The sequence below is a fragment of the Rhea pennata genome, chromosome 1 (assembly GCF_028389875.1).
Source record: "Rhea pennata isolate bPtePen1 chromosome 1, bPtePen1.pri, whole genome shotgun sequence".
NCBI lineage: Eukaryota > Metazoa > Chordata > Aves > Rheiformes > Rheidae > Rhea > Rhea pennata.
Genome location: NC_084663.1, coordinates 5,027,203 through 5,042,330, shown reverse-complemented (window position 1 = coordinate 5,042,330; position 15,128 = coordinate 5,027,203). Strand labels below are relative to the sequence as shown.

At 43.2% G+C, this 15,128-nt stretch overlaps 2 protein-coding genes across 3 annotated transcripts in view; one reads left to right on the top strand and one right to left on the bottom strand.

Moving 5' to 3' along the window:
* ITIH5 (inter-alpha-trypsin inhibitor heavy chain 5) overlaps nucleotides 1–11,838 on the top strand; it is a 48,964-nt gene extending 37,126 nt beyond the window's left edge. The window contains exons 9-14 of the mRNA XM_062580486.1: nucleotides 556–865; nucleotides 3,599–4,152; nucleotides 4,545–4,595; nucleotides 5,694–5,810; nucleotides 7,495–7,872; nucleotides 9,154–11,838. Coding sequence (XP_062436470.1) covers nucleotides 556–865; nucleotides 3,599–4,152; nucleotides 4,545–4,595; nucleotides 5,694–5,810; nucleotides 7,495–7,872; nucleotides 9,154–9,443 — 1,700 coding nt within the window. The 3' untranslated portion in view covers nucleotides 9,444–11,838. The remainder of the gene's footprint in view (nucleotides 1–555; nucleotides 866–3,598; nucleotides 4,153–4,544; nucleotides 4,596–5,693; nucleotides 5,811–7,494; nucleotides 7,873–9,153) is intronic.
* A 2,000-nt stretch (nucleotides 11,839–13,838) lies between these two features.
* The window catches only part of LOC134150911 (store-operated calcium entry regulator STIMATE-like), a 37,557-nt gene continuing 36,267 nt past the window's right edge, over nucleotides 13,839–15,128 (bottom strand). For both annotated transcript variants that reach the window (XM_062595115.1, XM_062595195.1), the window contains one exon: nucleotides 13,839–14,466. In XM_062595115.1, the coding sequence (XP_062451099.1) occupies nucleotides 14,353–14,466 (114 nt within the window). In that variant the 3' untranslated portion in view covers nucleotides 13,839–14,352. The remainder of the gene's footprint in view (nucleotides 14,467–15,128) is intronic.

Sequence of the window (15,128 nt, the reverse complement as noted above, 5' to 3'; positions counted from 1 at the left end):
TTTGTTAGCCAGTTGTTTTGTGAAAACTCTTCTCAGCCAGCAAAGCCATTTCTCTTCCCTGTTTAAGTTTTGTTAGCCCCTGGGGTTTGAAGAGCAAATACATCCACTTGTTTCCCATTTGAAAGGTTTCTCTCTCTCTCTCTCTAGATCTAGATCTTCAGACAAACTGGGCAGAACTTGTTTTCCCCGTTCAGATATCCTCTGGGAAAGTCCTGTAATTAAACCTAACTGTTTTTTGTGTTCAGGCAGGATGTGGTAGGTGCCATGGCTCTGCTTGCCATGCCTGTTTATTGTACATCAAGATAATCAAGGATACAACAATTTCACATAATTAGCTGAATTAGTAATTGAATTTATATGGATATAAACATCTTCCCCAAAGTCATACAGAGTAACAGAGCTGAACTGAGTTAAAGGGCTAGGACAACCTCATCCCCAAAACACTGAACATCCTGATGAACAGAGATGCTGACATTGTACTGAAAGGTGCTTAGGGGAGCTATTTGCACCGCCCTTGGAAGGGGAAGTGAACTAACCGTTTTGGTACCTCTGCAGGGACTAATATTAACGGTGCTCTCCAGACTGGTGCAAAGCTGCTAAACGATTACATCGCCCAGAACGACATCGATGCCAGGAGCGTCTCTCTAATCATCTTCCTCACGGATGGGAGGCCAACTGTTGGGGAGACACAGTCATCCAAAATCCTCAGCAACACCAAGGAAGCCATCCGTGACAAATTCTGCCTCTTCACTATCGGCATTGGCAATGATGTGGACTACAAGCTGCTGGAGAGGATGGCACTGGAGAACTGTGGCATGACAAGGCGTTTCCAGGAGGATGAGGATGCAGCCAGCCAACTGAAAGGGTTTGTTCTGCTTTATGCTTATATCTGAATCAAGTTCTCTGGGAGTGGGTTTTGGGGAGGAAAAGTCTCCAAGGAGACCTAGAGAGAGACGGGAGTTTCTATGAGGCTCAACTTTAGCTGAAAGAAGCAGGATACAGCCAAGAATTGGGATATATAGTTTCTTTCAGGAATGATGCTCACCCAAAAATGCCTTGCTTCCTAGCAGACACCCTAAGCTTTACTGGAGCTTCCCAGCCCCTCAGAATGATGCTTTGTAATTTCTGATTTCTAATTTCTGATTTCTAATGCTCATTATTCTATTCACTGTATGTAAACCTGGAAAGATGGGAGACGAGTGCCGTCTCTCCTTAAGTGGATGGAGGAAAGAAAGGATGCACTTCAAATTCACAACTTAAGCAGCATGAAGGGGTTTAGGAATGAAGATGTGTTTGGGGCAGGAAATGGATTCTTAATTTTTTTAAAAACGATATCTTCACGCCCAAAATCTTTCATTTTGAAAAATTGCATCGGGATCATTCTTAAGATGATAGCATACTTGCTTCATTACCTCATTCTTCTTGATGGCCCAGACTCTTAACAAGGATGTCCTGTAAGTCTCATGATTTGGTAGGGCCACAGACTATGTTCCTTTTTGGTGTGGAAGAGAGGGAGATTGATGAGAGCTGCAGCCCAAGGGGAGATCCTAGAGAGGAATGGCAGAAAATTTAAACTACAGCTCAGTCTAAAATGTCAGGCAATGTGTTAGTATTTCCAAGTAAAAATGTTTGGCTTTCAGCCAAAAACAACAGTGTTTTGAACTTCTGAAATCCAAAAGGGAGTCACACAGCAGTGACCCCCCATTTTGCCTAGCTAATGCCTAATTTATTTGGAGAAATGAGACCATGCACCTTCCACCAGAGCTTTTCTTTCTATGTTGCTTACACTGCAACGAGTTTCTTGCTATTAAGCCACATTGCATAAATCCATCTGTCACTACCTGCGTAATTTGCTTCTCAGAATGTGTATTTAGGTAGCAAGTGGCATTCCCTGGCAAATGAGGGATGTGCTGAAAAAATGACTGATTGGGCCACAGCAACCCAGCACTACAAGAACTTGTTCAAACAGCTCACCGCTCATCAGGCTCAGCAATGGCAAACCCACTCGGGGCCTGGTGCCAAACTGATATGGAAAAGGACAATAATTTGTTGCATACAATTCAAATCACTGCAGAGTGGGGGAACATTTGTATGGCTGCCAATGTCATTCATGATTCTTGTGGTCAGTGGTTGTTCTTTTACCCAGATATTTCCTCACACTGAACTATAAGACTAGGTGTATCCCTCACTCTACTAGTTATTCCACCCCAGTAGCTGTTTCACAGAGTGTTCTCAGGTTTAATTCAGAGATGGTTTAAAGTATGTTGAGGTTTCTGCATTGAAGATGCTGAGTGCTCAAAGACTTTAAAAGAAAGCCAACCAATTCAGGCTTTGAATTTCGTTTGGGAGAGGATAAAATAGAAATTGCAACTCTCCAGCTTTCAATCTGTTTGAGCAGATGTGAAAAGTAAATGCAGCTTTAAGTTTAAAAAGGGCTGAAGCTGGTTCTTTGTTTATTTACCAAACAAGACCCACATCACTTGCCAAGAAGTGAGAATGTTGATATTTAAATGGGAAATATGGCATTCTCAGGGCTACTTTGGAAGATCTATCAAAAATACATTGCTACAGGCAAAACACAGGGCCGTAAACTTAGGCCTTAACCCCTTGTAGAAGATTTCCCTATTCAGTATGAGGCATTCTCAAAAGGTCATGTTAACAAAGCATTATTGGATTAAACTCTCTGGTTCGACAGAAGCCATTACTTCAGGGAATCATAACAGGGAATTTAAAGAAGCTAACACTAAAGTCTCTTCTGTCACATTTCCTTTATTCAGTGGCTGATTCCTTTATTCCTTGGAAATGTCCTCATATATGGGATGTATTGAGATTCCTTCTTGATTTTCTTTTTCCTTTCTCGCCTCAAAAAATGTATTCCTCTCTATCCTGCACCAGACCATCCTAAAATGCAGTTGCTAGGGCTTTTTTCAGCAATACAAAAGTTTTGGATTCAGATACTCTCCAGCTTTGGGGTGCCTAGCATCTTGGTCTAGAGTTTCTACTATGCATAATGCCATTAGAAAACTATGCAGCATCTCTTCTAATTACATTTTGAAATAACTATAGTGCTATTTGTGAACATGAGGAGCAAAAAAAATATACTTTTAATGGACAGATTCCCCTAAGCAAACCAGCGGCCACGGATACCTCCTTGCAGAGCTCTTGAATCAAAGTGGAAGTTAGGTGACTGCCAGAGCATGCTGAGATGCTTCTGAACATACTTAAGGGTTTCTGTTTAGGTGCCTAGGAAGCACTGAAAACCGAAATGAGTTACAGAATAATTTTGTTCAGAAGAGACCTTTGGAGATCATGTAATCCAGCCTCCTGCTCAGAGGAGAGCTAAGTTCAAATTCAGGTGAGTTTTTTCCCAGACCTTGTTCAGTTTTGAAAATCTCCAAGGTTGGAGATTTCCCAGTCTCTCAGGACCTAATTGCAGTGGGTATAGTAGTTAAATTCAAAGCCTGATAGCCCTAACTGCTCTTGAATATCTTAGGATCCGTATTAGGCCATCTACTGTATCCTTGGCTATGCATAAATCCAAATGTGTGCACACAGCTGGATGAGAGCACTAACAGTGAGAAATGTGTGCTTGTTCCAGGTTCTATGATGAGATAGGGACACCTCTTCTCTCTGACATCCGGATTGATTACCCTGAAGGCAACGTGGAGCAGGTCACCCAGAACTTCTTCCCCAACTACTTCAATGGCTCTGAAATCATAATAGCTGGCAAACTCATCAATCGCACCTCAGATAGCCTCCACGTGGAGGTGACTGCTAGCAACTCCAAGAAGTACATCCTCCTTAAAACAGATGTGGCTATCGACCTGCCAAGCAGGAATGACATCAGAGGTATCCCTGGCCTAGAAGATGGCAAAGCTGATCAGAATTACGTTGAGAGGGCATGGAGTTACCTCACCATCAAGGAGTTGCTTAACTCCTGGCTGAAGAGTGATGACAATCAGGAGAAAGACTATTTGATGGAGAAAGCCAAGTCAATGGCCCTTACTTACAATTTTGTTACTCCCTTCACCTTTCTGAAGATGAAAGAGGCTGGGCTCCATTCAGAACCTCCTAAAGAGGAGTATATCAGCCCTTTTACTGAAGGCATTGGTGAAAAGCTACAGAGCATGCAAGGACACAGGGCACCACCAGGTATGAGGAAAATGATAACAAAGTGCTGGTAAGAATCTTTTCATATATGTGCTCTCCCATGGCTGACTTCAGTAACAGGGACAATCTAGCCATGGAACCGAGGGCTTGGAAACAGGAAAATGAGATTTTCATACTGATTTTGCTATTTGTGGGTTGGTTGACCTTGAGCAAGACCTTTCAGACACCATCTCTTTTAGGCCCCTAACTCACCTGCCTGAATCACATACTGCTCTTTAGTTACTATTGAAGGAATTTTCATGCTCTAAATGAAGCCTAAAGTGCCTGCAGGAATATGTCCCATAATCTTTCTAAATAATATTTTGTGGACATTATTACTCTTTGGCTCACTGTGCTACTTAGTATCTGTAACAGCTTTCCCTCCCCACTTCTAGGTATACCCAGGCAACAAGACAAACAAAGAATCAAAATCTCCAAAACTTCAGGTCAGTGCCTCTTTTAATGCCTTTTATAATCCAAGATAATAGCAGCTGATTTATGGAAACTTATGAAAACTATGAAACTCCTTTTATGGACCTGCGTGTCATTGTGGTGTAAGCATTACAGTAAATCAGCTCAAATGTATTTACTAGTTTGCAGAGTAGGGAGGAAAATGAAAACAAAAACAAAATACAGACAGAATCAGGAATGAGTAAAAGTATGAGAAAACACAACAAGATGGATTAGCCACGACATCTGATCCTCCTCTTTGACCCTTCTGCAGAGCAGAGGACAGCAGGAAGGGCTTTCTCTCAGTGCTAGAACTTGTCAAATACTGACTGATTTTTTTACAAAGTTACTAAAATATAAAAATGTTACTGAAGAAAAAAATAATGACAATTCTACAGTCCTTTACTCTTTTCCTATTTGTTCTGCAGCTCTCCTTAACATCCTTTTCATACATTAAATTCTTAAGAATAACCCTAGATCAAGAACTTAGTCTTGAATATCACTGGTTAAGGTCAAACTTAGCTTACACACCAAGAGTTTTGGTTTGTTTCATTATGATGCCCATCTGCTACGTGATAATAGAGGATTGATCAAGAATTGTTGAAAAGTTAAGGTCAAGGGATTGCTTAAAATCTGTCTATGACTGGTCCAATCTGATATTGAGGTCCAGGAAGGACCAATATGAGGTGTGGCCATGCACCAGGCTTCGTTAGAGGATACGCTTTTCTGTGCTGTCAGGCGATGTAGTCCACCAACAGAGTATGGAGAACAGGAGTATCTAATACCTGCCTGACAACTCCCCTAAATCAGAGAAATGATATTTCAGGAAGAAAATATTGTGATTTTTACTTGAAACAGTTTGAGGTTTGATTTTTCATTAAAAACACATTTTCTATTAGAAAAACAAACAAAATATACACTCTGAAAACAAGAGCAAAACACAGCATTTCCTGGCAAACTTATCCAACTTCTCTAAAAACAATAAACAAGATTAGAAAAAAAAATAGGCCCAAATTTTGAAAAGCAGTTTTGTTACATTCTTAGGCTCTGGAGTTTTGTGTATGTCTCTCACATTTGTTCCCTTTCCATGTCAGCGGATGGAGACCCTCACTTCGTCATCGATTTTCCCTTCAGCAAGTTCTCTGTCTGCTTTAATATCGATGGAGAACCAGGGGACATTCTCCGACTGGTCTCTGATCATAAGGAGTCTGGTAAGCATTTAAGCAAAACAGTTGCTTGTACAAGAAGAGTGAAGTGCACAATGAGCTCTGCTGTGATAAGACTGAGCACCAGTGATATGCTCCATAGGCAAGGAAGCTCCAGGAAACTGGAAAAAAGTATCTTTCAGGCCAGGAAATGAAACATAGATGCACAGCATATTACCTGTAGTACAAGAAGGGTAATCTCTTGCACTTATCTCCAACAATGTCGTGGCTTATGGGTAAGTTCACAGCAAGCATAAGTAAGAAGAAGGCCGAGCCATTTTAACATGATTTATCTACAGAAGTGATTGTCAACAGATTAGAGCTAACCACAGAGAGAACTGGCCTTAGTGTGTATTTAAGCTATTTCTAACTCAGGTCTTCATTGACCAGGATTGAGGGAGCTTCAGTTATTTGTAAAACTGCTGAGAGATCTCCTTGAGCGCATGAGGTCCATGGTGATCCCCTTTCTATCCACCTGGAGTGGAGAGCTCAGTGGCAGATGATTAGACCTGGTACAGACTGCTGGTTGTGGCATAGCTGAACAAACAGCCACAAGCATTTTGGATGCTTACTATGTAGGGTTTGGGCGAGCCATGCAGCCAACTCCATGCCTCAAGATTAGAGAGGAGATTCAGGTTTTACTGCAAAGGCAACACATTAGTGCAGAAGCTTCAGCAATTCTTCAGTTACAAACTCACAGCACACAAGTGAAAGATGTAACAACACAGGCTTACAAAGATTCCTCTATGATTGGAACTTCACTCTCTTCTATTTACTTATTGATCACTTCAGGACGGTGTGAAATATCCTAACAGGCTAATCAAGAACTGAGCCTATTTGAAGCTACCAAACTTGCTATTGAATCATGACAGACTTGAGAAAACCCACACAATTCAGATTCTGCTTTGCCTGGGACAGTTTTATCTCCAGCGGCCCAAATTCTGGTCTGATCCTATCTGGAATTCTAAGCAGGGCAGCTAATAAGAGGATTATGCCCTGAGCAGGAAAATGGTGGGAGGTAGGGACACCAAACCCGGAGACAATGCACAGACCTGTTTTTACAAATGAGATAAACATATAAAAAAAATCATGAGAATTCTGTTCTATATGGCACTGGTCTAGACTCCATATTTCTATGATGTTCATGCTTACATTAGTGAATAAAATCCAGCTCCTGGCAATGTTTCCCTTAGACTCCCATCACAGACTGTTAGTACTACTGCTTGACTGATTCTGTGGCTCAAATACAGCATGCGCTAATGGAGAAGACTCCTTAGATGAACTGGTAGGTTCATCTCAGTGTTGATGGCTTGGACCCAGTCAGGGCTAACCACAAGTGTCCTCCCGTATTATTACTGTCTAGTAGGTATTCAGAGACCTGTAGAGAGTGATTCAGTGTTTTATGGACAGGGAGTCACAAAAGTCATCAAAATGATGGGGAGTTTTGCTGTGAATTCAGCTAAGTCAGAAGGATCTGCACCTTGGACTACTAAAAAATGGTTCTTCTGAGGCAAAACTGAGGCAAAGTGGAAGGACAGCATAGGTGAAGCTGGAAATAACGCAGTAGAAGTGCAGGGTTATGGGTCCTCCTCTGCAATGGCACAAAGAGACTCTGTACTCCTGCATTTTTAAGACAATAGGCCTATTCTTTGGTTCCAGCTTTTACTTGCTGATTCTTTTTCTCTACAAGGTGTAACTGTGAACGGGCAGTTAATTGGAGCTCCTGCACCACCCAATGGCCACAAGAAGCATCGGACTTACTTCAACGCCATCACTATCCTCAGCAATAAACCAGAAAGATCCTACCTAGAGGTCACACCCAGCAGAATCATCCTGGATGATGGGGAAAGACTTGTTCTGCCCTGTGACCGGAGCGCCATTGTGCAGAGCAGCAGCCTAGAGGTGTCCATCTCTGCCAATTCCAACATCACTGTGACAATACGAGACACAATCAGCTTTGTCATTCTGATCCACCACTACAAGAACCCAGCACCCTATCAGAGGGATCATCTGGGTTTCTATATCTCCAACAGTAAAGGCCTCTCTCCTGACTCCCACGGGCTACTAGGTATGTAACAGGTTCTCAGGTTCAGAGCAGTATACCAGAGAGCAAATTGAGATAGCTGGGGAAAATGGTCATTCTAAAGAATTTTAATGAACAGATGCAGAAAACTGTGAACAAGGAAGACGGGATTTGTTTCTGGGTGAGAATTTTACTTTCACTCAGAAACAATGTCTCTGTTACCTGTATCTCCAACTGCTCTAACACCTCTCTCCATATGAGCTGTCTTCCACTGTCCTGGTCATGTAGCTGTGCCTGTTTTCACATTCCCACTCTTTTTATGATTCTTTAATGCAGTCCTCATTAGCATATATAGGCTAGAAGCTCCCAAGATTGGGAGCTTACAGAGAGAGCGAGCAAGCGTACATGTACTGCAAGAGACCTCATGCAAAGCCCAAAAGAGAGCTCTACTTACAGAGCTATTGCACTGCTGCAGATCCTTGGCTTTCAGCCTTGACCTCTGCACCTGCACAAGTCCAGAAGAACTGTCTTTGTTGCAGGACTGAGCTGTTCACCTCTGAGCCTGATCATGATCAAGAAAGAGTAGTTCTTGTTCCTCTTTCTTTTCAAATATGCGATGTGAAAGAAGAGCCATCCCCACATTACAAGATCAACTAGGCTTTAGGTAGGGTCAGAGAACCTCTAGAAGGCTAGGCCCTTTCAAACAACAAGAAGTATTGATGTTTGTTGATCCTGATCAGGCTAAAGTGTAAATGGTTCAGTCCTACAAAGAAGATGGTCCTTCTGGACATGTGCAGGTGCAGAATTCTAAGACTGAAGCTAAAGTTTCTAGGACATTCAAACACCCCAACATTAAGCACAACATGACCCTTCAGGAGTGCAGTTTTGGATTCACACATACAAATATCTAAATCCACAGATATATTTGGCTTTGAAAGTCTTGCCCCCAGGAAGGCAAGGGAAGGAAACTTGGAGCTTCAAGTCTAGATCTTTTGTCTTGCGGATGGGCTTTGTATGGGCTAGTACCCTCTAGTAACCTTGGCCCACAGAGGGGAACATGAGATCCTGGCTACTAGAAGTTCAAAAAGCTCTTCAGCTCAAACATTGTATCTTAGCAAAAGGAAAAGAAACAGGGTTTTATTGTAATCTCTCTCCCTGAGATTTATAAAAGATTTGAAGGACCTAGACTCAATCTGCTATTGTGGAGAAGCTCTTCACAAGCCCATACTCTAAGAATCTTTGAAACACAGCTGTTAAAAAAACAAACATACTTATAAACATGCACATAACAGCCACTCATGGAGTTAATTTTATCTTGCCTTGCAGGTCAGTTCTTGAATGATGAAGTTAAACTTCTTCAGGAATCTCTAAACATGAGTCATCAGCAGGCTGGTCAGAACAAAACTGAAGCATTAAAGACAAATCCTACAAATACCCTGAAAGTAAAGGGGCGTCTTGTTCCTGTTGTGTGGAAACAGAGGAAGATCTACAATGGCCAGCAGGAAGTTAACTGCTGGTTTGCCAAAAACAATGCGGACAAACTGATTGATGGGAGCTATAGAGACTATTTGGCTTCTCATCCATTTGACACAGGGACCAATTTTGGGATGATTTAATAGCCTTTAAGACCAATCATAGTATCACATTGCAGCAGCATGTGGGACAGTGGTTCCTTTCTGAAGCCTCTAGAACTAGGCAGCTTCTGAATATTTCTTTATTCTTGGGTGCCAAAGAAACCAAGGTTTTTCCCCTTGGAAATCATCTGTCTTTCTTTCATCCTAGATGAACACGGGTCATCAAGTTTCAGAAGATAAGGGGAGGGGGGAAGGGTTAAGGACACTGTTAAAGGCACGATCAGTGCTCTCCCGATGGGAGAGGAGGGAGAAAGGGGCCAGCACTGGTATCTAGCAGTGCAGAAAACTGCTGACCTTAAAATAAACCCATGCAGTGGTCTGTGCAATACCCCCAGTGGCTGTTGAGTCACCCCGTATGAGGCAGAAATCAGACAGCATGGTGCACATCTAAAAAGGCAACCTTGAGTGATGCACTTTGCAAAGACGTGACTTGAAGCACCTAATGCAACCATGCTTCCCGGAGAAAGGACAGAGAGAGAGAGAGAGGGAGAGAAAGAGACTGAGAAAGGAGACATGAGTGTATATTCATCTACAGAGACCCATTAGTATCAAAGAGGTAACAAAGAAATTGAAATCGTAAATCAAAAAAAAAAAAAAAAAAAAAAAAAAAACATCTCACGAGGCTATTGCTTTCTTGCAATTTCTTGCCCCACTAGGATGGGGCTTGTGAAAACCATCACATGATTTATTGCTGCCTCAGAGTACAGGCCTTGTGTTTAAAAAGTATCTTGGGTCTTCACTACAAGGAGTGGTATCAGCTCTCATTCCATGAAACATCTCATTTAAATAAACTTTCAGGTTCAGTGTTTTAAAACCAAATTCTTTTTTTCCCTCAGAGAAAGACAAATTTCCACTGTGAGTTGCTACCTTCTTGAGCAGAGCATCAGTTCTGCTTAGCAGAGATTTAAATTCTTTAGAGATGAACCACAATCCTTGAAAGCTTATGACCCCACAAAACAGAGCCTGACTTGAATTCAGACTAGACTTTCCTAGCTGCTTTTCTAATCAGGGAGGAAGTCTTTATTAACTCCAGATCTTCAGAAAATTTTCATCCCCATCTCCCTGGCTGCTTCTCTTTCCTTATACTGCAGGAATTTGTACACTGCAGGAATTTGGCAACAAGGTGGTTAGGAAAGGGCCTGCCAGCCACCCCCACTGCAGGTGGTGCTGCTCTGCAAAGCAACCTCCAAACCCAAATGGCAAGGCTGCAATCTGTTTTAAAATGAGGCACCACTGAATAATGCTATACATCAGCCACAGGGGAGTTTGCTTAGCAGAGAACTTGGCCAACAAGGACTTCAGCAGCCACAAAGACATTTACACGGCAAGGCCAAACTGAGCTCATGCATACTCTGCCTCTCCAAGACTGAAAGGAGGAGGGTGGGAGTTGAAGTATCTTCAGCAGCTTAATTAGATCCATGTGTTAGCATAGGAATAAGGAGCTGCCAGAGACCTACAGAAATAGGTTCCCTCGTCACTGATTTTTTGCATATTTAAAAATTAAATCATATTGCTGCTGTAGGAGGTCCATCTGCTGGAGCGCGGGGGGTTTTCCAGTTGCCTGACCATCTAGTTGGCAGCACTAGCACTGCAACAGCAGAGCGGGTAGCTAGCATGGTTGCTTATTCATACCATGCCCTGTGGGGAAGAGGGAAACAGCCCAAAGCAACCAGCTAAATTTAATCGTGCTCTGGAAGGTCCTTACAGAAAGCTCAGCCAGCCCCACCCTCACGCCAAGGCTCATGTTTTGGAATGAAACATGAAGTCAAAGCACTACTTCAGGCCCAGCTATTGGGAAACAGCCCTCTTGCAAGGGAGAACAGAAAGCAAGACTGTGAGCCCAATCCTGAGCACACGATAACCAAAGTGACTAAGGTTCACTGACATGCACGTGAGCCAGGAACAAAAAAACGAGAGCTTCTGTGAATTGAGTCCTCCTCCAAGAACGCAGTGGTAAGATCACCCAGGCCATTCCCAAATAACATCCTGCTTCACTAGCACAGGGTGAGCAGGGCAGCGGTAGGGAACTTCCAGACAGTCCCAGATTCAGCAGTTGTCTTCCTTTGTACTGCCCTTACTGCAAAGGGATTTCTTTGAAATCTTCACTCTCCTCCCATGTTTCTGTTCAAATGTATTGCTAAAAGGAACAGTTGGCTCCCCTCTCATCTCTCCTGTATATGTATATAAATATACACATATTGCTAATGCTTCAGTTGCATCATTATTTGTGTTTCCCCAACCAAGGAAAAATATTTCATTCAGGTGAGGAAAAAAGATCAAATCCAACTTCCCAGCCATGCAAAGCTCCTATAGCAATATACTCAAGTTGTCATAAAGGCTCCAGTTACCCATTTCACAATAAATATTTTACAGTGAACACTGCAGTGAAGCTTTCATTTGGCAAAGTTGAAACAACCTTTGGAGCTAAGGGTATGTTATGTTTTGTGCTGCTAGACAAGCTCATATCACCACAGAGCTGAAAGAACCAGTCACAAGTTAAGGGTAATTTGGGAGTAATTGCGGTGGAAAATTAACAGTCAGAGATAGTCTTCAGCCTCTACACACCTGGTTGGAAGCATGTGTGTTATGTGAGCAGGCTCTAGGGATGCACTCCCACACCAAACAGAGAAGACAGATCCAACTGTCAAACAGACCAGCACTGGACATGGGGAACTAGAGTTTGTGTTCCTGCTGCCCTAAGGATATTAGGAGAAAGGCAGGTCACTGAGACTATAAGCTTCAGTTTCTCCTATCTTTAAGATAGGATACTGATACTTTCCATCTCAGAAGGAGAACATATTCCACTCTTGGTCCTCATACATCTTTGTGGTAGTGTCCAGGAAGTTCATTGCAACAACCGCACATGCAAGTATACAGACACACATTTGTTCCCATCTCCCAAAGCACTGCAGAGCACTTTGCACTGCTACAGTTAAAGATTACAAGCTGCTCAGATAATCCAGGAATGAGGGCTGAGCAAACACTTTGGGGTGCAAGGGAAAAAAAGGGGGGGGGCTACTAGGACTGCAATACATGCCAGCATTTAAGACAAGGGAACAGAACTACTGAATCCAAGGTTCCTGGAAGAGCATGGGGCTATGCAATGCTAGAGCTGGGCTACCTTGCCCCACATCATACTTCTCTTACTACAGCCTATTCTGGGCTTCCTCACCCAGTCTCAGCCAACCTCCCCAGCCCCTCCCCCCCCCCCCAAGTATTTTCCCTGAAGATCTCAGACAGCACAGGAGTTACTCCACCCCTCATCAGCCTAGAGTCCTGCCAGACAAGCAGGAGCTGCATTGCGAAACTTATCTCACTAAGCAATATAAATCCAGAGCTGTGACTGCTCTGATTTTTTTTTCCATTTTTTTTCAAATGGCTATAGTATGATTTTGACCCTTTATTATTAGCAAGGAAGGAACAAAAAAGACTGCACTTCCAAATGTATGCTGTACGGCTACACAGCTGCAAGTGTAGCCAAGCTTGTCTAGTTCACTAAGGAGCATGGAAAACTTTGATTTGCATCTAACACTTGCAAACTACTTTGAAATTGGAAAAAGCTTCACACACTTTCAGCTTACTTTTAAATGACTAAAGCCACCTAAGTCAAATTAGGAAATCCAAACTCTTTGCTTTCTACTCCTTATTAAAGCAAATTTTCTTGGGAAAACAAAGGAGTGGGAATACCTCCTGCCCAACATTTCTGGAGACTGTTTTGCAATTAATATGCGCATGTGTCTACAGCTCACCTGAGTCTTCTCCTTCAGTTCAGTGGATTCTGGTTCAGTCCAAGTGATAACGCTTAGAGCAGAGCCCATCTCAGTACCATTGTATCTGCTTAATGCAGTGCTGGGCTGTGCACAGCTGCTCTGTTCTCTCCCTAGAGAGTTGCAAAGTGTTTTGCATTCTTGCTCTGCCCTGTATATTAACAAGTCAGCAAGTCCGAAGCCCTACACCTCACTCAGAGCAGAAGGTGCTAGAATCTAGGATGACCTAAGGGTCTTCCCCTGTGGTACCCTAACTAGGTAAGAGGGAAGGAGTCAACCTCCCCAGCAACACACACAATTGGGATCAAGATCTCATATGACAGCTCCGGTCTGGAGCCTGACATGGGCTGACACTGCAGCACCAGTTCTTACCACAGAAGCATCAGAAGTTCCTCTTCCACCACCACCCTACCTGGTATGACCAGCTACAGAAAACAAGCACTGCCTCAGCTCCTCCATGGGTGTTCTAGGGCAGACCCTCTGCTTAAAGACAACTTGCCTTGCAAAGCCTTGGCCAGGAGAGATTTAAGCCAGTTCCATTCCTCTCCTTTACAGAGTTCAGTTCTTAAAAAAAGTTAAGCATACTGAATGCATTTCAAACATGAAACAGTTTTAGGTCAAACATTTATTACATTCCTTATAAAACAGTAAAAAGTATCAGATCCACTAAATCAATCTTCCCAATTCAAGACCTTTAAATACACATTAGCAAACCAGGTATTTGGACCATCTGTGCATGTAAAAGTGTCATAATCCAGCTAGTACAGGATAGATTTTTAAATAAAGAACAGCAGATTTAACCTTTTGATTTCAGTTTTAACCCCAGAGTTACACCCAGCTGGCCAGCCAGAGGAAGTATATCTCCACAGCCCTAACCAAAACGTGCCCATGTGTGTCCAGATTAAGGACAGAGCAGTAAAGCAGATACTGCCAGCTGCTGAGCCTGTACAGGATGCACACACACCAAAAGAGACAACCGCAGAAGGATAGGTCTAGATGAGGCAGACAAAAAAGGATCTCCACTGACCCATGGGGATCAACTAGCATTCCCCACTCTGCCCTTCTTAGGCCAGCTCAAGGACTGCAGCACTGCTTCCCTTTCTTCCACTCTTGTCTTGGTGTTGTCAGATGACCACTTGATAGCTGGGCTGCTTCATCTTCTGGCTTGTTCCCTGGAGTCCTGAAATATCCTGGTCACTTTCAGAGTGATCAAAATCCACATCTGGCGAAAGCAACACCTGGAGAGGAGGAGAACAGAGTGATGCTGATTAAGAGAAAGTCCTCGGTCACACACAGCTGATGCTTCCTCAGCTCTTCTAATAGAAGGTACTGTAGGTAAAATCCTCAAGCAGGGGCTGACTAAAGGGGTTGGGCACTGATACAAAGGTCAGCTGCCAGACATAAGCCTCCCCGGCAGAGGAAGAAGTCTCAAGATCAGCTTGTCCATCTTCCCAGGCTGCTCTCCAGTGACAGCTAGGCAAATCTGGGTGCAAACCTGATGCCCCAAATCCCCTCAAGAGCAGAACAGAAAGATAAAGACTGTTCACCGAGGGACAGACATGCTTGTTCATGCTTGTTCAGGCCCAGCTGCAGCCTCAGGGAAGATGGAAAAAAGCTAGGCCACATATTTTGCAAAAAGCTGCACCAAATGGAGACATTGTCCCAGGCCCTCAGCTGCTTGCTACCTCCACAGCTCTACCAGGCAAGGGGGAGGGGAGAAGAAAAAAACAACAACGAAAGAAGTAGGACCAAGCAAAGCTACAAGGTCAGCTTCATCGAGCGTCAGCAAGCTCGGGGTGCTGTACTGGCCTGGCAGCATCTCATTTCTATCTGACATAGATCATACTGGCTCAGTCCAAATTGTGGGAATCAGAATTCTACACCTCTCACCATTTCCTCT